Source organism: Staurois parvus, unplaced genomic scaffold (genome assembly GCF_062004578.1).
Source record: "Staurois parvus isolate SC_StPar_1 unplaced genomic scaffold, SC_StPar_1.0 ptg001045l, whole genome shotgun sequence".
NCBI lineage: Eukaryota > Metazoa > Chordata > Amphibia > Anura > Ranidae > Staurois > Staurois parvus.
In genome coordinates, this window is record NW_028318841.1 from 4,099,247 (window position 1) to 4,126,233 (window position 26,987).

At 44.6% G+C, this 26,987-nt stretch overlaps 1 protein-coding gene across 1 annotated transcript in view; it reads right to left on the reverse strand.

Annotated features, from left to right (window-relative positions):
• WDR44 (WD repeat domain 44) overlaps nucleotides 1-26,987 on the reverse strand; it is a 128,921-nt gene that overhangs the window by 88,585 nt on the left and 13,349 nt on the right. Inside the window, exon 2 of the mRNA XM_089657961.1 lies at nucleotides 31-64. Within this exon, the coding sequence (XP_089514087.1) occupies nucleotides 31-64 (34 nt within the window). The remainder of the gene's footprint in view (nucleotides 1-30; nucleotides 65-26,987) is intronic.

Here is a 26,987-nt window from a genome sequence, read left to right on the forward strand (position 1 = left end):
ATACAGTTTTCCACACATGAATAGGCTTACCTGCAAAGTGAAAGTTGCTGGCTTTGTTGATGATCTGTCAAAAAGAAGAATTGAGGAATGAATATTAGATGTCTCTTAACATTCATGGCATTTATTTAAAGGGAGTTAAGAAAAAAGTTTTACACTCGGTTAACATCTGTTCAGGTGGTGCCGCTGCGGGACCCGCACAAATGCCTGCAGCCGCACCACCCACACAGAGGAATGCGGGACCCACCACAGGCAGCCCGTACCTCAGGTCTCATGCGGGCTGCAATTTCCAAAGTAGTGCAGGAACTTCTTCCCTGTGTGTCCTGGGGCACGGGAGTCCATTCAAATTAATGGGCTCTCGTGCCCAGACAAATCGCTGCCCACACAGATGTGAACCAGGGCTTAAGCGAAGTATTAAAATAGGACAAAAGAAATGTTAATCTTAGAAGTTCAGTTGCCAGGACTGCTAACATAACCTCAAGGTGTTTGTGTCTTGGGAAAAGTACATATCTGCACACAAAAACAAGACACAACATACAACCAGTAAAAACCAGAAATCCTGACAAATTATAGTAACATTAAAACTTCATTTTTTTTTCCTTAAAAATAACAAACATATTATACTTAACTGCTCTGTGCAATGAATTTGATGGACAGCAGCAGGAGCCATTGGCTCCCGTTATCAATCTGCCCATTGAGAAGGGACAGAGCCAGGAGAGCTGCTGCTCTCATGCACATTGCTGGATCGAAAGTAGGTTCAGGAATGCATAGTATGATTTGGGGGGGGGGGGGGAAACCTGCAGCACAGAAGGTTTTTTATCTTCGTGCATTAAAGGTAAAAAGTCCAAAAGGCTTTAGAACCACTTTAATCTGAACATATGATAAAACAACATATAAGCAAAGAATGTCATCAGTTGCATGTTCAAGCAATCATTTGGTCAATTAGCCAACTGAAATTTAGGGGGAAAAAAAAAATCAACTTTTCCTGTGCCTGTTAGATTTCCTCAGCGCTGCATATCTAATCGTTGTGCACATAGAGTGACAATGGTACTGCTGCATATAGCTTCTGGGAAGACAGCAACATCACCCTATTTCTGGAAGTGCCTACCTGTAATTTTATACATTTTTCAAGAAGGAGGAACCGTAAAAACGGAGCAAGAGTGGCAAATACAATAAATGAGAAGAGGGAAAAGGTCATTTTTTTGGCGTAAAGTTTTAATTACACTTTCATTGACCAACTGGGAGGGTCAGTGTGAATTCACACATGTGCAGTGAGAACTGAAGCTCTGTTTTCACAGCTAATTGACACAGTAGTTATTCAGAGGTTCAGGTAAGGTTTACATCAGGATCAGGAAAACCGGCTAGAATTCGTGTGCGATTCAGAAGCAGTTCCCATATAAAAAGACAATGAGCCTGTAATTTGCACCTTAACCAGACTGCACTGCTCAGAAATCGAACAGGACTCTTTTTCAATTCGCACTGCCAGTACACTGGACATATGTGAACAGGCACCATAGGAAGCAATGTTATTTCACATGTAATGCAGTTTGGATGCGGTTCACACCGCATCCAATTCTCATATATGTGAACTGGCTCTCAAGAGTCAAGATCATGCTTTTCCCAAGAGATGATCTGCATAAATGAACAACTGCTTATATATTTCTGGATGTATTGATGGTTTCAACATCACTAGGTCTATGCAACAGAAAAGCAACTCAACATGATGTACGCACAGGTCCTTTCCAGCAAACACGCACAGGAATACAAATACAAGTTCAATAGTTAAAGGGGGATCCTGCTAGTCAGGAAGACACTCATGTATTTCTCTATAAGGTAAACGTTTGAGCTCCCTTATGTGAGGCAACATCCTGCCCCCTGCTCTCTCATTGGCTTACCAGCTGTGATTGACAGTAGCTGGAGTCAATGGCTCCTACTGCTGTCTCAGCCCTTGAGAAGTAAGAGTCCCGGGAGAGCTACTGCTCTTGTGCACTTCACTGGATCGAGAAGGGGTGCAGGTAAGTATTGGAGAGGTTGGGGGGCTGCTGCACAATAAATGGATAATGGTAGAAAAAAAAAAAAAACCTTGAGCCTTTACAACTACATTAAATAATATTTTTTGTTAATTGGTAGTTGGGTTTGGGTATTTTTTCTAAAGACAGAGCTTTAACACTAAAATGTATAAAAAAAAATAAAAAAAAAAAAACCACAAAAACGCTGCTGAATAATCCACTGTACCTCACAGCAGGGCAGCAGAGCATAGAGCACAGATTTTTTCACCTGACTCAGTTCTTCTTGTTTGACCTTGCTGAAGTGTCTATTTCAGCAATTGACAGTTAAGACTGAGCTTCTTTATCGTCAGCTTCATCGCAAGGGCCTAATTTACAATATTTTGTTACATGGATTGCATGCCAAGTTTTGTATGTCATGGGATTTGCAGCATGGTGGCATTATACACACCAAAATACAAGGAATGTGATATTTACCTAGCATACACCACTGTCATTGGTCCTGTCTCTGCAGAACAAAGTCCAGACCAACAATCACCACGTCTCTCCTGCTGCAAGGAAACCTTTGAAATAACACTGCGAATCGGTTAAAGGACAAAAAAAAAAAAAAAAAAAAAAAAAAAAAAAAAAAAAAGGGTATAGCGCTCTTTACAATATTAATGCACAATAAAATATTATGGAGAACATGCCCTGCTTGAAATGCAAACAAGTGTTGATTGATTGACTGTCTGCTGCAGGTTTCATGTTTGTCTTCAAGAGAGGATTGCATGCATTTATAGGCAAAGTGGAGAATGCATCCTACATGCATACATATGTTGCAGCCGATCAGTTTACAAGGAACAAAATCCCTTACTGAAATCCACCCAATATAAAAACTGCTCATTTTACATGGAGGCCTGGGAAAGAATATAAAATCCAATTCTATTAGCTTGTGCAATGCATACAGAGACAATAATAGAATAATCAATTCAATACAATGATGAAATGACAGAAAAATGCTGCTGTATCTGAACCAGCTTTCAGCAAACACATCCATATCTAAAAATATATTATGATGTTAATCTTTTATCCGATTATATTTCTATTCTGCAATGAATACAAAACTATTAGTTATGTCATTAAATTATTCATAAATGCCACCAAATTTAAATAACAGAGCATTAAGCCTTTGAGCTTATCTTGAACACCTTCACATCAGACACGCTCCAAAAGGAGTACATGGATTGCTTTCCATAACAAGTACCCTTATGCACCTGGAAAATAAACAATGTACCAAACCAGAGAACCAGCTAATCAAAGCACTGGGATACAACACTGAGGCTGCACCTGACAATGAAAATCCTCTGACCAGCTGAACAAGCCAAGCACAGCACAGCTCAAGGGGCAAACTGGTGTTGGATGCACTTCTGCACCCAGTGTCATATGTCCATGGCCTAGTACACACAAATGAAATAAAAGACACTTTACTGATAGATGGGCCAAACAAAAGATAAAAGAAAAAAAAAAAAAAATGGATGACAAAAGTGTAGTCAGCAATAGCAACCAAGCTTCCACTTAGTTCAGTCACTTTGGACAGAACAAACATAGCTAATGATAGAGAGATCTCTCTCTCTCTCTCATCAGGATCTCGCACATCAGAATCTATACCAGAAGAGTTAAAGTGGTCCTAAAGGCAGAAGGTTTTTTACCTTAAATGTATTCTATGCATTAAGGTCAAAAACTCCTTTTGGGTGCAGCTCCCCCCTTATACTTACACAAGCCCCATTTTGATCCAGCAATATGCAAGAGAGCAGCTGCACTTCGGGGTCTCATTGGCTCACACAGCTGCAGGAACCATTGGCTCCTGCTGCTGTCAATCACAGCCAGTTTGCCAATGAGGAGCGAGCATGTCCATTGACAGGACTCAAGAAGGAGCCTGTTTGATTGCCCCCATAACAAGAGGTTTGCTACTGGGGACACGAGCTAGGAACATCGGCAGTGGACCCAAAAAGAAAAGGTTCGGGGCTGCTCTGTACAAAACCATAGCACAGAGCAGGTAAGTATAACAGGTGTTTTTTTTTTTTTTTTTTTTTTTTTTTTTTTTAAAGCGGAGCTCCACCCAAAAGGGGAAGTTCCACTTTAAAGACTGGTCCCCCGCTCCCCATTAAAGTTTGGCACCTTTAGGGAGCAGGTACCCGAAATGGACAGGTACCCAACTCGCACTTCTGCTGCGATTACCTAGGCGATTGGAAGAAGTGGTCCCCCCTCCCTCCCTGTAGTCTTCTGGGACACATGACAGGACCATTCAGAAAGCACAGCACTATGCGCACATTCACACTGGGCACCCGGCTGTGAAGCCGGAAGCTATCACAGCCAGGTGCCCACACACTGAATATGCTGGTGCCAGGAACACCGGACAACCAGTGAAACTGGTTGCGGGGAGGACATCACGGGATCAAGGGACAGGTGAGTGGCTGTTTTGTAGCTGCTGACTTAATTTTTTTTACAGTGTGACTGGAACTCGGCTTTATGTTACACCCTGTAAAATCACTTTACCTATGTTAACTATAGGCTTCATGAAGAGGAAGAAGAAGGGGAAGAGGAGGAAGAAGAAGGGGAAGAGGAGGAAGAAGAAGGGGAAGAGGAGGAAGAAGAAGGGGAAGAGGAGGAAGAAGAAGGGGAAGAGGAGGAAGAAGAAGGGGAAGAGGAGGAAGAAGAAGGGGAAGAGGAGGAAGAAGAAGGGGAAGAGGAGGAAGAAGAAGGGGAAGAGGAGGAAGAAGAAGGGGGGGGGGAATAGGAGGAAGAAGAAGGGGGGGGGGGGGGAAGAGGAGGAAGAAGAAGGGGGGGGGGGGGGGGGGGAAGGACGAGGAGACTGGTTAGAGATTATAGAAAGGCAACAGTAACTTAAATAACCATTCGTTACAACCAAAGTATGCAGAATACCATCTCTGAATGCGCAACACATCGAACCTTGAAGCAGATTGGCTACAGCAGCAGAAGACCACACTGGGTAGCAAGATGTACCTAATAAAAGTGGCCACTGAGTGTACTTGAACCAATTACACATAAAATTAACATTAACAACTCCTCCATTTCACTAATTTTAGAACATGGAAAAAAGGTAAGCACACTCCTACATTTACCTCCATTTCAAACTATAGCGATTCTAAAAGTTTAATTTTTTTTTGAAATAACAAAACATTTCTATACTTACCTGCTGTGTGCAGTGGTTTTGCATAGTGCAGCCTGGATCCTCTTCTCAGGTCCCTCACAGGCTCTCCTGGCCCCTCCTTCCTGTCAACCAATGGCTCCCGCTTGCTGTCTCAGCCAATAAGGAGGCAGAGACCAGGGACAGCTGTGGCTGTCATTCATGTTGCTGAATCGCGATGAGGCTCAGGTAAGTATTGAGGGGACTGGGGGAGCTGCTGCACACAGGTTTTTTACCTTCATACACAGAATGCATGAAGGTAAAAAAACCTTCAGCCTTTACAATCGCTTTAATTAAAAAATTTACAGTAGGCCCATTTAGCACAAACCAAAAGCATTTCAGGAGAAGAACGTCATACTAACGGTAAAGCAACGTGATGAGAATATAGTCTGGGGTGTTTGAAGCTTTAGGGCCTTGGTAGCTTGTAGTAATAAATTCAAACTATGAATTCTGTATCAGTCCTGGCTTGACATCCAGATTGGAGACTAAACTTTAAAATGTATTTAGCAGTCAATACTAAGAGGTTATACACACCAACCAATTTTAAATTTGCAAGTTTTAATGCAACAAGGATTACAGAACATCAAAGAAGCAGGCAGCACAGGATCAAGCACACTCCCAGTGGCCCTGTGAAATGATCTCTGAATTACAAAAAGGTGCACTTTAAAGTTGAATTAAGTGAACTTTGTGAATTAGCAAAGCTGTAGTGCTTGCTGTATAAAAGGTCCCATTTTATACCTGTGGCAGGACTGCACTTCAGAATAAGAATCTGCACTGAGCAGTAATAACTGTTACCAGCAGAGGGTTAATCGTCTTCTGATTCTTTGGGATGTCAGCTAACGGACGTTCAGATGCAAAAATAGCACTGGAAAGGTAAAAGAAATGACAATGCCAGGAAGGGGGCTGGAAGATGGATGACAATCTGCAGCATTCTGTTCTGTCTAATGAACCATATAGTCTGCCTACATACACACGGGCTTAGTGGCTCCAGTTCCTTGAGGTGGTATTAAATTACTTAACATGTTTAGCAATAATATGCAGATTTCCTTTCACCACTGTATCAGCACGTGGATATTATGGTGTTCTCCCTTTGGACATTATAGAGTAGATGTAACTGTAATCAATTCGTCTGTACTCAGAGACAAACATGAGCATCTGCTATCACCATACAAGAACAGCCAGCAAATGCAGATTTTATTATCTGCCATCAACATATTCCACTTAAAGAGGTCCTCTACATAAATAGACTGCACATTGACTGCAAATAAGATCACAACTTCCAAGCTTCTATGTTGAAAGCAACCCTTCCAAAAAAGGAATAGGAAACCTTCCAGTCTTGACTTCAAGAGGTTGGACAAAATTATGGAAACACCAGGTAAAAATTAAATCCTTACCCAATAAGGCGTTGGACCATCTTTGGCATCCTAGAAAGCCTGAATTTTCCTGGGAATTGACGACTGTCTTGGATGGTGGATAACGTAATCTGATACCTCTTCATGCAAAAATCTTTCCAGTTCTTGCAGAGATGCCAGAGACAAAAAATGAGCCCAAACCTTGTTCTCCAAAAATGATCACAATGGCTCTAGAACAGGGGTGTCAAACTGTACCATGTTACATGTTCCCGAAAGTGAACGCCGCCGCATTACTTTACAGATTCCCTTTCACCACTGACAATCTGGGAAGTGCACAAGGGGTGAAATTACCACCATTACTAGTAAGACTAAAAGAACCAATATGAACAATTTCTGCTTTGGAACTATTACACAAACATTCCAATTCAGCACATCTAACTGAACTGGCCATCGATACGAGATATCATCGGTTAGGTCAAGGAGTATTTGGAATCTGTAATATAGACTTTATAAACTATAAACCAATTGTTATAATAAAAATAATATTTATTAACAAATCCTGAAACTATGTATCAAAACGGTTATGAACTCTGTTGAACAAGGTGTAGTCCCCCAAAATCAGCAGAGGCACCTAGCTGTAATACAATTATTATAGGTGACCCAGTGTTCCAATTACCCCAACTAAGGGGGTTCCACCTTCCACAGGTGTGCCATACATTACATGATTTGCAACTTGGGTAGCTTCTTCAGGAGCTTTTAGTGCAGCATTAGGTACAGCTGAATAAAAATATCAATATCAATACGTACACACTCTCAAGATGGTAGAGAACTCCACAGGCCAGTTCTTGCGTAGATGTTGGGGCACACAGTACAAGTGGGATTCCCAATGATTACACATATATCCTCAGACTATTCAAAATATTACTGGGCCACAACAATGCAGATCAGAGTTCACCACAGGAAACCTTGTTGATCTGTAGATAGCTTGGGGTACAGTGAACGCAGTCAAACATCTACTTAATATAGTTTTAGGCCATCCCGCACAACCATCCAAAAGATCACATGGATAGAACCACCAATGTGTCTTAGCAATGGGTACTTGCCACTCAACTAGGATATGCTCTCTGATCACCTGTCACCTCCCAGAGTGTGTAACTAGGTGCCTCTACTGATTTTTGGGGGAATGCACCATAAAAAGGTCCATATTACATACTCCAAATGCTCATAGGACGTGGTTCCGAATACTTCTCCGTAACCACGGTGCCACCCGGTGGTTACAATTCTCTAATCATTGGTTAGGTAACAGGACAACCCCACCTTGACACCCCAGGCTCCCCAACTGCACAATACCACAGACTATCACAATATACAAGAAATTATAAACATTTATTGAACACAGCCAAGGCTTTCATCCCAAGACAGTTTTGGGGTGGGGGGGAGCAATTCCCCTACAGCACTGATTGTCTGGGAGAAACTCAAAGTGCTGCTGTGAATACGTAATTCTCCTATAACCAAGAACACACTGTCCATTTGGGTATGATGTGACATAACATATGCTCAATGACTAGGAATACTCCTCATAGTTGTCTTTTACCTTCTACTTTTATATTAATTTTCAAAGAACTGTTGCTGAAAACTCCTGACATTGTTCTAGTTTGTCCCAACCCTTAACATTATCATTTTTCCTGGGCAGTTTGGTCTGTGTGTAATTGTGGACTAAAAAAGTGTAAATGGCATATGAAATAAAAAGCAATTCATATAGTCAATAGTTTGACTATATTTAGGGATATTTTGGCCGTCTCTTTGTGATCTACTTTACATTTTAAAATTTCCTTTAGCTTTAAAATTTTCATTAATATGTTTAAAGTAACAGAAGAACTGTACAAAATGTAACTTTTACATTATCTCTGTAAACATAGAAATACACAAATCAGGGGAAGGGGAAAACACCTTATATATAAATGCTTCTTCCAAGAAACACCAACTCGCCGGCAACATTTTCTGTATTTGTCTGTATTTTGCACTTATGTTACTTGGGAGTACAGTTCACAATAAACTTTGTGTAATGCTCTTGTAAAGCAGTGGCCTCTAAACTGCTGCCCAGTGGCTGGATGCTGCCCTTTGCTTGCTTTTATCTGGCCCTTTGAGCATTATGCCCCCAACTGTTACCAACAGTGCGGCATAGTTCCTGCCACTGACACCGAGGCACTACTCCGTCCACTGACACCAATGACAGGCTGCCATTCTGTCCACTGACATCATTGATGGACCACTATTTTTAACACTGGCACTAATGATGGGGCACCCTTTCTCCAACTGAAACCAATGATAGGGTACTAATCCTTCCTCCTGCTGACATTTTCTACTCCCGATGGCTACAGTCCAGCTTCCCTAAGCCTTGATAGACAGTAAACTGGCTCTTTGTTTAGAAAGTTTGGAGACCCCTGTTGTAAACAGCAGAAAATAAATTTACCATGTCAAAATATCCAGGAATCGGAATCAGGCATTGTATTCTATGGGCATATCCACACAGCTCGGTTTTGTGTCCATGCTGAAATTTTGACCATATTTTAAGCTGTACACAGGTAAAACATGTGAGAATGTTTTTATGAATATTACAAAAATGGACAAGGCCATATATATACTGCTGCCCACATACACAAAACAGTTTGTAAGCAACAAACAGCGACATAGGTGCAGAATGACCCTGGCCTTCAGTCAGACATTCTGAAGGACTAAAGGCCAAGATCATTCTGCGTCTGTGGCACAGAATAACCGTGGTGCTGCTATCTGGCAAATTGCTTATTCTAGAGGTGATGTAAACATCAAATGATAACAGTGGCAGTGCAGAATAACTGTACATAGTATGAATCAACCTGTACGGACATAAATACCCGTCTGTTCATATCAATGCCATATCAAAAACACTCAAAAAGAAAAAAAATGGGGGCATGAAGCCTACATTTATTGAGACCAGACATGAGACATTAGTAAACAACCTGAAAAAGCATACACTATAAATTAAATAAAAGACATACAATACTTCAATTATGAACATTTGCATATTGAAGAAACAACCAGTTTTTCTTGTGACTGCACCCAAGAAAAGTAATTACACATCTCAAAAGATTTTAATAGCAAGATTTCCTTACTCCTTCAGGTACTTAATTACAAAGTTTTTTTGGGAGGCAAGAAAGCCCTTTGTATTACTATAAGATTTACAGTCATGGCCAAAAATACTGGCACTCCTGCATTTGTCAGATAATGCACCACTTTGCCCAGAAAATTGTTGCAATTACAAATGTTTAGGTATTCTCATGTTTATTTATTTTGGTATGACACAAAAACAGCCAAATCTGACACATTCCACGCAAAACCCCCAAAACTTATTGGCACCTTCTCAAAATTGTAAGAAATAATTGCATTCCAAGTTTGTCATGCTCCTGTAATTTGTAAATAATCTCACCTGTATCAATTAGCAGGTGCAGACAATATAGAAATCACACCGGCAACCAGTTAAAATGGTGACAAAATGTACTCCACCTGTATACCACATGGAGCATGAAGAAGAGAAAGATCTGCACATAGTTGTCTGAGGATTTGAGAACAAAAATTGTGGAAAAGCATGAACAATCTCAAGGTTACAAGTCCATCTCCAAAGATTTTAATGTTCCTGTGTCCACTGCGAGCAACATTGCCAAGACGTTTACAGCCCATGGCACTGTAGCTAATCTCCCTGAACACGGACGAAAGTGAAAAATTGATCAAAGTTTGCAAAGAATTGCTCGAATGGTGGATAAAGAACCTCGGTCAACTTCCAGACAAATTCAAGCTGCCCTTCAGATACAGGGTACAAGGGGTCAGCTTGCACTATATGTCGCCATGTGAATGAAAAGGGACAATATGGTAGGAGACCCAGGAGGATCTCACTGCTGACACAAACATAAAAAAGCCAGATTGGAGTTTGCCAAAACTTAACCGAGGAAGCCAAAATCCTTTTGGAAGAATGTGCTGTGGACAGATGAAACAAAATTACAGCTTTTCGGTAAAGCCCATCACTCTACGGTTTTCAGGAAAAGCAATGAAGTCTTTGAAGATAATACAGTTCCTACAGTCAAACATGGTGGAGGTTCACTGATGTTTTGGGGTTATTTTGCTGCTTCAAGCACTGGATGTCTTGACCGTGTGCATGGCATTATGAAATCTGAAGACCATCAAAGAATTCTGGGGTGCAATGTAGGGCCCAGTGTCAGAAAGTCGGGTCATGGGTCTTACAGCAGGACAATTACCCAAAGCATACATCAAAAAGCACACAGAAAATGGTTTAACCACTTAAAAACGGACACTTTCACCCCCCTTCCAGTCCAGGCCAAATTTTCAGCTTCAAGCACTATTACACTGACAGTTACTCAGTCATGTAACACTGTACCCATAGGAAATAGTTATAATTTTTGAGACAGATAGAGCTTTCTTTTGGTGGTTTTATAAAATTTTTCAAATAATTTTTCTTCATAAATCTAGGACTAAATGTATTTGGCTACATTTTTGATGTAAAAGTAAGACAAATCAGTGTATATTATTTAGTCTGTGTGAAATCTATAGAGTCTACAAACTATAGGATATATACATTTGCAAATTGATCACTTGAGACCCTAAAATGCTGGACGCTGGCAGGGCGTATGGCAGTGATCAGGATGCTGGTATGGGGTATTGCAAGGATCAAGGAATTAGCATGAAGTATGGCGGTGATCAGGACGTTGGCATGGTGGTGATCAAGGCGCTGATCAGGACGCTGGTATGGAGCATGGCGGTGATCAGGGTGCCAATATGGTGTATGGGGGTGTTTTTGTGCACACTCGGACAAATGACAGGGGTTGGCTGCATGTTTTATTATGTATATACATGGGCAATGCTCAGGAACACTGGAGTGGCTGGAACAGCAGTCTGACAGGCTGCTGTACACTCAGACTGCAGGATCATTTCTCTCCGCTCTCACACTGCGAGCAGTTGGGAAAAGGAACCCTTCTAATATGAGAGACCTGGAGCAGTTGGCGGAAGAATAGTGGTCCAAAATTCCAGTAGAGAGGTGTAAGAAACTAATTGATGGTTACAGGAAGCAATGGATTTCAGTTATTTTTTTCAAATATTAAATTGAGGGTGCCAAAAATTTTGTCCAGTGTTTTTTTAAGGTTTGTGTGTCAGATTTTTAGTTTCTTCATGTTTTTGTGTTATACCAAAGACACAAACACAAAAAAAAAAAAAAAAAAAAAAAAAAAAAAAAAAAAAGTAAAAACCCCGAACATGAGAATGCCTAAACATTTGTAACGGCAACAATTGGCCATGACTGCATAGTCCACAGGCCATAAAGGCTCGTAGCATGGAGGACTGTGTGACAGATCTAGCTTTGGGGTAATGCTACATGAATGATTTTCTACTGACTTCATAACATACCAGGTAAGGATTACAGAAATCATGGACCATAAATTCAGCTGCATACTTCAACAGCAATGCAGCATAAAAAAAGTAATAAGCATGTAAACTCACTCTCAAAGAAAAATAATCCCAAAAATAGGAATATATTTGCGACCAAGAATCCTTCACTATAAAAAAGGTGATGATCAATTAATCCATTCATTGTACATCTACAGTGGTCTCTCAACCAGAGTTGTGTGGAATTCTAAGGTTCCTTCAGAGGTTGCTCAGGTTTCCTTGAGCTTTGGCTGAATGAAGTCCCATTTGATGGTACCTGTAAAGTACCTGGGCTATTTGGTAGTTAGCATCATGACATCAGTGAACTTTTGGGCCTCATGCACACAGGGCATTTGCTTTGCAAATTTGAATACCAGAGGCTCCTTGGTGGAGAAAAAAAAAAAAAAAAAAAAAGTGCCTAAAGAAGCACATTGCACATGCATTTAGGCGTGTTTAAGTGCTAAATTCCATTAGCCAGAATATTTATTCTGACCATTGGGGTGCATTAATGCTCAAAATGACCTAAACACACCTAGGGTTTAGGTGTGTTCAGCGGATTTTGTTTTTTTGTTTTTTTTCCGCCTTTCTGCTCTCCAACTCCTCTGCTGAACACACGTTTGATGTTTTTTTAGCCTGTAAAACAGCGGTTCTCAACCTGGGGGTCGCGACCCCTTTGGGGGTCGAACGACCATTTCCCAGGGGTCGCCTAAGACCATCGGAAAACACATATTTCCGATGGTCTTAGGAACCGAGACACCGCTCCTCTCTCCGGCGATGTGTGGGCGGGATGATACGCTGCTCCTGTCACCTGGCCACACCTCCGGGATCGCTCAGCAGCTCCGCCTCCTCGCCGCTGATTGGCCACCGGAACTTTAGCTCAGGAGAGGAGAGCGGCCAGAGAAGGAAGACAGCTGACAGGTAAGTGAGAGAGCGAGCCCAGGCTGTCACTAATACCAACGATGGGACACTACTCTCCCCTCCACCACACCGACACCAACGATGGGGCACTACTCTCCCCTCCACCACACCGACACCAACGATGGGGCACTACTCTCCCCTCCACCACACCGACACCAACGATGGGGCACTACTCTCCCCTCCACCACACCGACACCAACGATGGGGCACTACTCTCCCCTCCACCACACCGACACCAACGATGGGGCACTACTCTCCCCTCCACCACACCGACACCAACGATGGGGCACTACTCTCCCCTCCACCACACCGACACCAACGATGGGGCACTACTCTCCCCTCCACCACACCGACACCAACGATGGGGCACTACTCTCCCCTCCACCACACCGACACCAACGATGGGGCACTACTCTCCCCTCCACCACACCGACACCAACGATGGGGCACTACTCTCCCCTCCACCACACCGACACCAACGATGGGGCACTACTCTCCCCTCCACCACACCGACACCAACGATGGGGCACTACTCTCCCCTCCACCACACCGACACCAACGATGGGGCACTACTCTCCCCTCCACCACACCGACACCAACGATGGGGCACTACTCTCCCCTCCACCACACCGACACCAACGATGGGGCACTACTCTCCCCTCCACCACACCGACACCAACGATGGGGCACTACTCTCCCCTCCACCACACCGACACCAACGATGGGGCACTACTCTCCCCTCCACCACACCGACACCAACGATGGGGCACTACTCTCCCCTCCACCACACCGACACCAGCGATGGGGCACTACTCTCCCCTCCACCACACCGACACCAGCGATGGGGCACTACTCTCCCCTCCACCACACCGACACCAGCGATGGGGCACTACTCTCCCCTCCACCACACCGACACCAGCGATGGGGCACTACTCTCCCCTCCACCACACCGACACCAGCGATGGGGCACTACTCACCACACCGACACCAGCGATGGGGCACTACTCTCCCCTCCACCACACCGACACCAGCGATGGGGCACTACTCTCCCCTCCACCACACCGACACCAGCGATGGGGCACTACTCACCACACCGACACCAGCGATGGGGCACTACTCCCCCCACCGACACCAGCGATGGGGCACTACTCCCCCCACCGACACCAGCGATGGGGCACTACTCCCCCCACCGACACCAGCGATGGGGCACTACTCCCCCCACCGACACCAGCGATGGGGCACTACTCCCCCCACCGACACCAGCGATGGGGCACTACTCCCCCCACCGACACCAGCGATGGGGCACTACTCCCCCCACCGACACCAGCGATGGGGCACTACTCCCCCCACCGACACCAGCGATGGGGCACTACTCCCCCCACCGACACCAGCGATGGGGCACTACTCCCCCCACCGACACCAGCGATGGGGCACTACTCCCCCCACCGACACCAGCGATGGGGCACTACTCCCCCCACCGACACCAGCGATGGGGCACTACTCCCCCCACCGACACCAGCGATGGGGCACTACTCCCCCCACCGACACCAGCGATGGGGCACTACTCCCCCCACCGACACCAGCGATGGGGCACTACTCCCCCCACCGACACCAGCGATGGGGCACTACTCCCCCCACCGACACCAGCGATGGGGCACTACTCCCCCCACCGACACCAGCGATGGGGCACTACTCCCCCCACCGACACCAGCGATGGGGCACTACTCCCCCCACCGACACCAGCGATGGGGCACTACTCCCCCCACCGACACCAGCGATGGGGCACTACTCCCCCCACCGACACCAGCGATGGGGCACTACTCCCCCCACCGACACCAGCGATGGGGCACTACTCCCCCCACCGACACCAGCGATGGGGCACTACTCCCCCCACCGACACCAGCGATGGGGCACTACTCCCCCCACCGACACCAGCGATGGGGCACTACTCCCCCCACCGACACCAGCGATGGGGCACTACTCCCCCCACCGACACCAGCGATGGGGCACTACTCCCCCCACCGACACCAGCGATGGGGCACTACTCCCCCCACCGACACCAGCGATGGGGCACTACTCCCCCCACCGACACCAGCGATGGGGCACTACTCCCCCCACCGACACCAGCGATGGGGCACTACTCCCCCCACCGACACCAGCGATGGGGCACTACTCCCCCCACCGACACCAGCGATGGGGCACTACTCCCCCCACCGACACCAGCGATGGGGCACTACTCCCCCCACCGACACCAGCGATGGGGCACTACTCCCCCCACCGACACCAGCGATGGGGCACTACTCCCCCCACCGACACCAGCGATGGGGCACTACTCCCCCCACCGACACCAGCGATGGGGCACTACTCCCCCCACCGACACCAGCGATGGGGCACTACTCCCCCCACCGACACCAGCGATGGGGCACTACTCCCCCCACCGACACCAGCGATGGGGCACTACTCCCCCCACCGACACCAGCGATGGGGCACTACTCCCCCCACCGACACCAGTGATGGGGCACTACTCCCCCCACCGACACCAGTGATGGGGCACTACTCCCCCCACCGACACCAGTGATGGGGCACTACTCCCCCCACCGACACCAGTGATGGGGCACTACTCCCCCCACCGACACCAGTGATGGGGCACTACTCCCCCCACCGACACCAGTGATGGGGCACTACTCCCCCCACCGACACCAGTGATGGGGCACTACTCCCCCCACCGACACCAGTGATGGGGCACTACTCCCCCCACCGACACCAGTGATGGGGCACTACTCCCCCCACCGACACCAGTGATGGGGCACTACTCCCCCCACCGACACCAGTGATGGGGCACTACTCCCCCCACCGACACCAGTGATGGGGCACTACTCCCCCCACCGACACCAGTGATGGGGCACTACTCCCCCCACCGACACCAGTGATGGGGCACTACTCCCCCCACCGACACCAGTGATGGGGCACTACTCCCCCCACCGACACCAGTGATGGGGCACTACTCCCCCCACCGACACCAGTGATGGGGCACTACTCCCCCCACCGACACCAGTGATGGGGCACTACTCCCCCCACCGACACCAGTGATGGGGCACTACTCCCCCCACCGACACCAGTGATGGGGCACTACTCCCCCCACCGACACCAGTGATGGGGCACTACTCCCCCCACCGACACCAGTGATGGGGCACTACTCCCCCCACCGACACCAGTGATGGGGCACTACTCCCCCCACCGACACCAGTGATGGGGCACTACTCCCCCCACCGACACCAGTGATGGGGCACTACTCCCCCCACCGACACCAGTGATGGGGCACTACTCCCCCCACCGACACCAGTGATGGGGCACTACTCCCCCCACCGACACCAGTGATGGGGCACTACTCCCCCCACCGACACCAGTGATGGGGCACTACTCCCCCCACCGACACCAATGATGGGGCACTACTCCCCCCACCGACACCAATGATGGGGCACTACTCCCCCCACCGACACCAATGATGGGGCACTACTCCCCCCACCGACACCAATGATGGGGCACTACTCCCCCCACCGACACCAATGATGGGGCACTACTCCCCCCACCGACACCAATGATGGGGCACTACTCCCCCCACCGACACCAATGATGGGGCACTACTCCCCCCACCGACACCAATGATGGGGCACTACTCCCCCCACCGACACCAATGATGGGGCACTACTCCCCCCACCGACACCAATGATGGGGCACTACTCCCCCCACCGACACCAATGATGGGGCACTATTCCTCCCACCGACACCAATGATGGGGCACTATTCCTCCCACCGACACCAACGATGGGGCACTATTCCTCCCACTGACACCAACGATGGGGCACTATTCCTCCCACTGACACCAATGATGGGGCACTATTCCTCCCACTGACACCAATGATGGGGCACTATTCCTCCCACTGACACCAATGATGGGGCACTATTCATCCCACTGACATCAGTGATGGGGCACTACTCCTTCCACTGACACCAATGATGTGGCACTACTCCTCCCACTGCAAAATTACAGTTATGAAGTAGCAAAGAAAATAATTTTATGGTTGGGGGTCACCACAACATGAGGAACTGTATTAAGGGGTCGCGGCATTAGAAAGGTTGAGAACCACTGCTGTAAAAGAAACTCTTATGATATGCCTGTGTGTGCATGGACACAGGCTAACATAAGAGGCACAGTTACAGTTCCAAAAACACACACCACTAAAATGCCTGTAAAAGCAGTGGTTAAGCACCATTTACACAAGGGCTATCTGTAAAAGGTGGCATTCTCAACACCACTGAAAGAGCATTCTTCCAACTGACCCCCAATGAACTGTTTTTCAGTGGGTCTCAGACCTGAATATTATTTTAAGGGTTCCTTGGTGGTAAAAATGAAGAGAAAGGCTGGTCTACAGTGAAATTCTTTTTGAAGTTACTGCAGCAGAGGTATAGAAAAGTTTTCATGGCAAAAAGGGGCATTTTTTTCGTGCAGACTTAAAAAGGCAAATTTCAGTCAAAAGTTTCAAAATAGTAGCTTCAAAAGAAAGGTCCACATAAAAATAAAAAAATAATAAAGATATCCGTTCATACCCTGCATGTATTCTTCAAAAACCACCGATAGATCTGTCCTCGCATAACCTTTCCTACAGGTAGGCCACTACACTAAAGACTAATCAAATCAGAAACCTGATCGGCTCATGATTAGCCATTATCTGCACACACTGGATGTAGGTGATCATTCATTATACAGCATATCCAGTTACTTACAGGGAATAATCAACTTTAGCGTGTGCTTACAAACAACCCACCATCTGCTGAATGGAGTAGGAATGGACAAACAAAAAGATGTAGATGCCAGTCAGTCCAGTGCAAAATCACTATAGTCATATATTGATAGTACAGCTCTAGCTTGCTGCTAGCTAGAATTGCTTTCATTATAACGTTAAAAAAAAAAAAAAAAATTATATATATATATTTATTAATTATACACACACACAGCGCCAACAGTTTGCTCAGCGCTTTACAATATAACGGGAGACAATACAGTTCAATACAAGAGGGATTTGAGGGCCCTGCTCCTTGGAGTTTACAATCTAGGAGGGAGGGGCTAGCGATACAAAAAAGGTAGTAACTGTGGGGGATGGACTGGTTGGAAGGGTAGAAGATTCCAGTATTAGCTGAGGGCAGGATAGGCTTCCCTGAAGAGATAGGTTTTCAGAGATTGCCTAAAAGTGAGCAGAGTAGGCAATAGTCTGATAAATTGGGGTAGAGAGTTCCAGAGGATGGGGGAAGCTCTGGAGAAGTCCTAGAGATGAGCATGGGAGGAGGAGACAAGGGAGCTAGAGAGTAGGCGGTCTTGCAAGGAGCGGATACGGTTTGGGTGATATTTAGAGACAAGATTGGTGATGTAATTTGGGGCAGAGTTATAAATGGCTTTATACATTGTTAGTGTTTTGAATTTTATCCGTTGGGCAACGGGAAGCCAGTGGAGGGATTGGCAGAGAGGGATGGAAGATACAGAACGTTTAGTAAGGTGGATGAATCTGGCAGCAACATTCATGATAGACTGAAGAGGGGATAGCCTGCGATTAGGTAGGCCAATGAGGAGGGAGTTACAATAGTCAAGGCGAGAGATAACAAGGGAGGGAATAAGTTGCTTAGTGGTTTCTGAGGTTAGGAACGGCATATCTTGGAGATGTTGTGGAGGTGAAGTCTACAAGATTTGGACAGTGATTGGATCTGGGGCTGAAAGGACAGATGGGAGTCTAGGATTACACCTAGTACCCTGGCATGAGGGGAGGGACTGATGGTTGTGTTATTGATCTTGATGGAGATGTCAGGGGAGGGGGCACGGGCTGGAGGGAATACTAAGAGCTCAGTTTTGGAAAGATTGAGTTTAAGTGGAGTGACAGCCATGACACACACACACACACACACACACACACACACACACACACACACACTACAAAAAAGAATCACCCCTCTTTAAAATAATCACAATTGTTGCTCTGCAGCATCCAAGTGAATGATAGAACACTGACATGTCAAGAAAAAAAAATTATTAAAAAAAAACAGAATCACAGAGTTGGAAAAAGGATCACACCCCTCCTAAAAATGACATGTAAAATTCATCAGGTGTTGCCAATCACCTTCTCAATGGCACAAAAAAACCATTTGACTTAACTGTTGTTAACTGTGGTCATTTTGATTAGCTCAGCATGAACAAAGTTTTCCTGGAGCATTTCAGTCCCTGTAGTGCAGTGTTTCTCAACTCCAGTCCTCATGGACCCCCAACAGGTCATGTTTTCAGGATTTCCCTCAGATGAAACAGCTGTGGTAATTACTAAGGCAGTGAAACTGATCAAATCACCTGTGCAAAATAATGGAAATCCTGAAAACATGACCTGTTGGGGGTCCATGAGGACTGGAGTTGAGAAACACTGCTGTAGTGCAACTGAAGCAAAGAAAAAAAATCAACTATGGCAAGCCACTGTGAAAAGATCTCCAGGATAATGTTGTGGACAGGCACAAGTTAGAAGATGGATGCAAAAAAGAAAAAGATAGAGAATATATATATATATATATATATATATATATATATATCTCTATCACACACAAAGGCTTTATCAATAACTAGAAGCACAGTAAAGTCTAGTATTAGGAAGTGAAAGGTATTAGGTGCAATACAGAACTCCCTCCCTCCCTGGATCAGGACGTCGCTCCAAAATGGATGAAAGAGCCAGGAGGAAGCTGGTCAGAAAGGCTACCAAGAGGTCTACAGCAACTCTGAAGCAGTTGCAGGAATTTATGGCACGGTGTAGTCATTATGTGCATGTGACAAGATCACAAATTCGCTCGTATTGGAGGTGATAATATCCTGATATGGGGGTGTTTCTCTGCAGCAGGGACTGGAGCACTTGTCAGGATAGATGGAAATGGATGGAACAAAATACCGTCAAATGCTTGAGGAAAAGCTGCAAAAACTGTGGGTCTTCATCTCAGGCTGAAAAGCAACAAAATGTGATTTTAAAAAGAGGGGCGATTCTTTTCTATACCCACTGTGTGCAGCTCAGTGTACCATGCAGACAGGCACGTAAGCAACTTTAATGCAGAAGAGACATAGCATGTGTCCTCTGCACTACGAATCCTGTCCGTTCGCTTTTTTTTTTTAAGTTCCACTTTAAAATCACTTTTGCGATTTCATCCTGTTGTATGCAAACAAACATTTAAAAATATGAACATGCATCTTTTATTAAGTAAAAAAGAGAAAAACCTGCAGGGTGCCTTTTGCTAAACCACATCCCGCAGAATCATACACAATCAGCCTTTTTCAACCACAGTGCCCAGGAATTCTGGGGTGCTTTCAGGCATCTTCAGGGGTGCCTTGGCAAAATGCTTAAAAATTGCATACAAGCCAGTAGGTGGATCAATCCTGCCTTTTAAATTACACAAAGCCACAGGTTTTCATTATGCACCATTTTAGCCGCTGAAAATATACGGTCATCAGTTAAGGACATCGGGCCCCTGCACAGCATCCTTGCTTGCCCTTCCCCTGCCCCTCTCTGTCAGCACTGGGGTTACGTTAGTTGATAGAGAGAAACAATGGAATACTATTCAGTACCAGTGTGCAAAGGTGTATTTGCTTAGGAAGAATAATGCATGTGCAGATGTTGCCATGTTCTGTAAAACTAGGAGATTCGTTTTTTACATTTTGTAATGGAAGCCTCAATATTATGCAGAATTTTAAAGGGTGCCTTGACTGAAAAATAGTTGAGAAACACGGATATAGATGAAAATCTATAAAATGCACCATTAATTGCTGAGTTTTCATTGCCATTCCTGTGCAGTTTAGTTTCCTACCAAGCCACAAACCAAAGCAGTGGAAATGATCCCTTACAGTGTATTCCACTAACTACATTTTATATTTTGACGGAAGACGCTGCCTCCAGGAATCTCCTGCTTCCAAGCCTATGCATTGGCAGTCCCCAGTTTCCAACTTGGTCCATTTGAAAGCACAAACGCAGCATTAATGCCCATATTAAAGCTACATGACAATCCACAGAAGTGTTGCTTTGGAGTATAACCGGCCACATATAGAAAATGAAACTTAATCCAGTGATCAAAATTTTAATGGCATATTTGTTGAAATCACAAATGAGTCCAAGACATTTAGCCCTGGCTCACATATGTACGCTCCTGCGGGCCGCGTTTTGCGTGGACACAAGAGCCCATTCATTTGAATGGACTCCCATGACCCAGGACATGCAGGGAAGAAGTCCCTGCACTTCTTTGAAAAACACAGCCCGCATGGGAACCTCGGTTCCTAGTGTGGTTGCGATTTCCAGTGGGGGCAGCATGCCATTAAAATTAATGGCACCCGCCCGCGGATCCGCATTCTTGTGTGGGTGGTGTGGCTGCATGGATTTTTGTACGGATCCACAGCGGCACATTAACCACTTCCCGACCGGCTGTTGTATATAAAACGGCCGGGTGGCCGTTTATAAACGGCCTCCCCGCACCCTGCTCGTGTGTGCTCCCCGGGAGCGCGCAGCACCGCGATCTGGTGCCCGCTGTGTCCTCCGGACACAGTAAAACACCAATCAATCATCGGACGGGACTTCTGTACGAGGTCCCGACCGATGTGATCACTGATTGGCCAATCAGTGATCACATGCAAAGTAGTAAGCAGATGTCACTTCTGACATCAATGCTTACTACGTGTGAAATCTGTGAATGATCACAGAGGTCACATGGTACAAGGCTATTCACAACAGCCTTGTACCATGTGACAAGCTGTGACCAATCACAGCTCACTCAGTAGTTCTCAATGGCTGCAAGAATGCAGACAGAGAGAAAGAGAAATGATTGCTTTTATATCCTATATGGGTGTAAAAGCAATCAGTGTAAAAAAAAAATAAAATCTTCATCACCCCCCACAAGTAGTACAGTGTCACCATGGTGACACTGTACTGCTAGGGTAACAGTATGTAAAAAAAAATAAAAATAAAATAAATAATATAAAAAAAATGTAAAATAAAATGTTTAAAAATTATAATTTTTAGTTATAAGCTAATTTGGGTTATTTTTTTTTTTACTAAAAAGATAACAGAATAAATTTTGGCCAAGATTTATGATGAAATATTATTTATTTGCAAAATTTTATAAGAAAAACACTTTTTTTCCAAATTTTTGGACATTTTCATTTAAATAGCAAAAAAAAAAAAAAAAAAATTCCAGCGGTGAATAAATACCACCAAAATAACGTTTTATCTGTCTCAAAAAAATGGTAAAAAATTCATATGGGTACAGTGTTGCATGACCACGCAATTGTCATTCAAAGTGTTATAGCACTGAAAGCTGAAAATTGCCCTGGTCAGGAAGGGGGTAAAAGTGTCCGGACTGGAAGTGGTTAAGGGCCCGTTCACATAATCAGCACACTGGAGCAGTTTAATGTGCAGGCAACTATCAGCTTCGACTGCAGTGAGCCAGCAGCACGTGTGGTGCACTTTAACCACTTGCCTACCGGGCACTTGTACCCCCTTCGTGCTCATGCCAGTTTTCAGCTTTCAGTGTGGTCGCAGTTTGAAGGACAATTGTGCGGTTATGCAACATTGTACCCATATGAAATTCTTATTTTTTTCACACAAATAGAGCTTTCTTTGGGGGGTATTAAATCACCGCTGGGGGTTTTATTTTTTGCACTATAAAAAAAAAAAAAAAAAAAAAAAAAAAAGAAGATTCTTGGTTTCCATTATAAAATTTTGCAAACAAGTAATTATTCTGCTTTACGGATAGGCGACACTGACAGGCAGCAATGATGGGCGGCATTGATCGGCGACACTGATGGGCAGCACTGATCATCAGTGCCGATCTGTTGTCCAACAATTGCCTATCGCCAGTACTTTCCTCATCCTGTGATAGCGTGAGGAAAGTGCTGCTGATAACCGGCAACTGTATTTACGAGGTAAAAGGACGCTGTGATTGGCTTTTTACCACATCATGTGATCAGCAATGTCTGTAGGACACAGCTATCATGGTGATCGCTGGGTGTGTGCTGCTGGGGGTGAGCGGGAGGGCGTGTTCTGGGAGGACATCATATGACGCCCTCCCAGAACTAGACAACCACGCTGTAGCCATCATTTGGCTATAGCGCAGTTGCCAAGTGGTTAAAGTGCATCACACAGTTCTTTTTTTTCTTCCCAACTTTTTTTGAAGTGCGCAAATGACACTAAATTCATGTCACCGCAAAGAAGTGAGATGCGGTATAGTCCTGTGTGGTATGTGCTGTGATAAAAAGCAGCATGTCTGCATTTTATTGCAGTTGTCTGCACTGCATCTCCAGGCTGCGTTGCAGTGTGATTTCAATACCAAAAGAATTCAATTTTTTTTTTATGTGCCCTGGTGGTGAATGGCATTCTTCCAGTGCAGAAAACAGCTGCCATTACACTATGGGGTAGATTTACTAAAACTGGTGCACTCGGAATCTGGTACATCAAATCCAGTCAGCTTTTAACTTCAGCTTGTTTAATTAAGCTTTGATAATAAAACCTGAACGCCTATTAGTTTCTATGCAGAGCTGCACTAGATTTTGCACTCTCCAATTTTGTTAAATATCATGCGTCTCCTAGATTGTAAGCTCGAAAGAGCAGGGCCCTCGATCCCCTCATGTTTTGCATTGTATTGGTATTGTTCTGTCACATGTTCTGTCCCCCTTTGTAATGTACAGCGCTGAGTGAACTATCGGCGCTTTATAAATACTGTATAATAATATAATAATAATAATGTGTGAACAGGCACTTTAAAAAAGGTGGTTCTGACCTACGACAAGTAGCTATAGGCATGCGTGATTTAGATGGCCCGACGCCTGGGATATGCAGTTCCAGGCGCTGGGCAGATTTTTTTTTTCTTTTTTCACAGCCTCATTGATGTCAATGGGACACGATTTAGCATCGACTTCGAATGACAGGAGAATTTGCATTGAAGTCAATGGGAGGTGATTTTTGCATTGAACACTTCTCTCTGCATGCCACTCTACTTTATCACTTGCAAGTGTGGAACGCACCACCACAAAACTTGCAATGGACCCTTTTCGTATTGGCACTCAAAAATGCAATGTGTGTGGATCGCATCTGTGTGAACCAATTCAATAGTAACACAATATCTAGCCTGTCACGCAAATCAGTTAGTTTCAGAACACATCCAGAATACCATGTGTGTGACCCAAGGCGGTTCCATTCACACCTTGGCTTTTTGGGACCACTTTTTTTGTAAATGGATTAGAGCAGTGCCTAGGCAAAGATGAGCCAAAAAAAAACCCACACACAAACCCTGGAAGCCATGGAAAGCAGTAATACAAAAGTGGCTTTAGCAAGATGCAGTCACTTGAATTGCTAAAACATACACCAATACCAGTATTGTGTCCTGCTCCATTCATCGTCTTCAGAAATACAGTCTGATGCATGGAAAATATTAAATATTGTGAGCAGAGACAAGGAATGATCATATATTGCAAGAATTGCACATCAGACAGCAAAGTGACAAAGCGATTGCAAGCTGTACCATAGAACATGCTCTCATATGCTTGCTTTGACAGTTCCAGTTCTACATAGATCCTATACACTACATACCCTGGCAAGGCATGAGGCTGGAACTACACCTACGCCCACACAAGCAGGATACAAGACAAATCTAGGAACCAAGCCTGCCACTTAACTAATTTGCTGCTAATAGCTATGTAGCTCAGCAAAAACCTATAGCTAGAACATTGTATTGTGAATTTACCACCTTCAGGACATCCTGCATATAGAAGCACAGAGATCACACACACCACTTAGAAGTTCGTCTGCAAACTGTAAAAATTACATACATAATGAAAGAAATTCTCTATAGATGTACCAGTTACAGCAAATAGCAGAACATACTTCCTAGGCTTTGCAGATAAAGTAGACAAAAGCATCAGATACATACATGACATTCATTATCAGTACAAGCATACTAAATATATGTATTTAAAACCAAAAACAAACAAAATATAAATATACTGTGGTTCACCAATGTTTAGAGGGGTTCACTGCATTCGCTTACTTTTTATTGTCCCCCCCCCTTTATATTCATCTGCAAAAACAACACACACACACACACACACACACACACACACACACAGTGTGGGTAGCTATACTAACTCATCCATTGTATCTCATGGTGGTCATCTTTGTTCATGTGCATTATATGGAGGTTAGTAGTTTACAGAAGGAAAACTAAAGATTTTTTTTCCCCCATTCTAGCTCAACTCCAAGCAAGTGGTAAAGGACACTGCATTTCTAGTAAGATGAACAACAGGTATTTTCTGAACTTGTTCAAATTGTCCATTGCTTTAAGAAAAATAAATAAATAGGAGGAAGAGAAAGGAAAAGAAAATGTAACCAGGAGTTGTCAGCAGCAATAGTCTTTTTTGTTCTCAGATTTAGTAATCTTAATAATGTTCTAAGATCAAAACACCCATCATGATAACGCTTTCATATGGTTTTCTCCTAATAAGCCCAGCATCATAATTTTTCCAAGGTCATCATCTGCTTCCTCGATTTAAGCAACAATGCCTGTGCAGTAGCCTGTTGGAGGAATTAACAGAGTGGTGCAGGTTTTTTTCCTGCACCACTCTTCCACTCTTTAAAACTAAGGAAATAGAGCATACCCTGCTCCTAATTAACAAAAAGGGGTACAAGCTCCTTTGTTAATTAGGATTGATCTGCTCCCTGTTCTATGCGGTTCCTGTGACAGACACACTACAGAACAGTACAGCTGGAGCTACATGTTCCAGTTCTTCTGTCATTCCCCATTGTGCTCATGAGAGAGGAGGGGGGCTGTGCACACATTATGTTCTTACATGAGCAGAGAGGGATATGAACTCACTTCAAAATCGCTCACACCCTGTATGCCAGGTCTGGCCTGGCTGGGATGTGTGGTAGCTTTTTAATATTGAAACCTGCTGCAATCCCCTAATTCGGTGCAGAACCCTCACTAGTTTCTATTTCACCCTGAAACAAACTGGTGTGGGTGGTGCAAACAGACTGGAAAGAGAGATTAGCAAGGAATGTGTGAAGACCAATCCATTTTAAAAGCTAAAAAAAAAAAAAAATTATTATTTATATATATAATATTTAATCTTAGCAGTGGCACATCCTGCAATGCAACTGAATGCGCAAAATGAAAAAGTTTTGTTTTTGCATGTCATTTGCACTAGTTTCCTGTGCCCAGCTTATGTTTTGGTTGTGTGTATGCAGCTCAGCTACTTGTTGCTACATTTCACTAGTCAAAAAGGTACAATGTACCGTCTAAGCAAGTTCCAGCATGGGTTTCTCAGACAAGTCATTACGCCTATGATCTTGCAACCAGAGCTCAAGGATTGAATTGAATTCAACAGGAAAAAAATAAATAAATAAATAAAAATTTAACCCATCTCTTAAGAGAATAACTTGACCCTCCTTGGATTGTAAACTCTATTGAGCAGGGTTCTCCGATTCCTCTTGTATTGAAGTGTATTGTAACTGTACTGCCTGCCTTCATTTTGCACTATACAAATCCTGTATAATAATAACAAAAAGAACATTGGGGAACTGGAGAAAGTACAGAGAAGGGCAACTAAACTGATAAGAGGCACGGAGGAGCTCAGCTATGGAGGAAAGATTGAAAGAATTTAATGTATTCTTTTGAAACTCGAATAGAATAAATTCAAATGTCGATCTGAATTTTCCAAATTAGTTTGAATTTAATTCACTTTGAATAAAATGAATTTAACCAAAATTATTTAAGGAAAAAAAAAGTTTTCCTTTTGTGCATCTAGTTGCATTGCAGGATGTGCCACTGCTAAAACGAAGATTTTTTTTTAGCTTTTAAAATGGATTGGTCTTCACATATTCCTTGCTAGTCTTTCTTTCCGTTGGTCCAGGTTCAGAGTTTTCTAAAACACAACAGGTGCTGCCTGTCAAACTCTGCAAACTGAGGAAAAAATTGTCATGGCAGTGAATCAAAGCATCTCAGCAG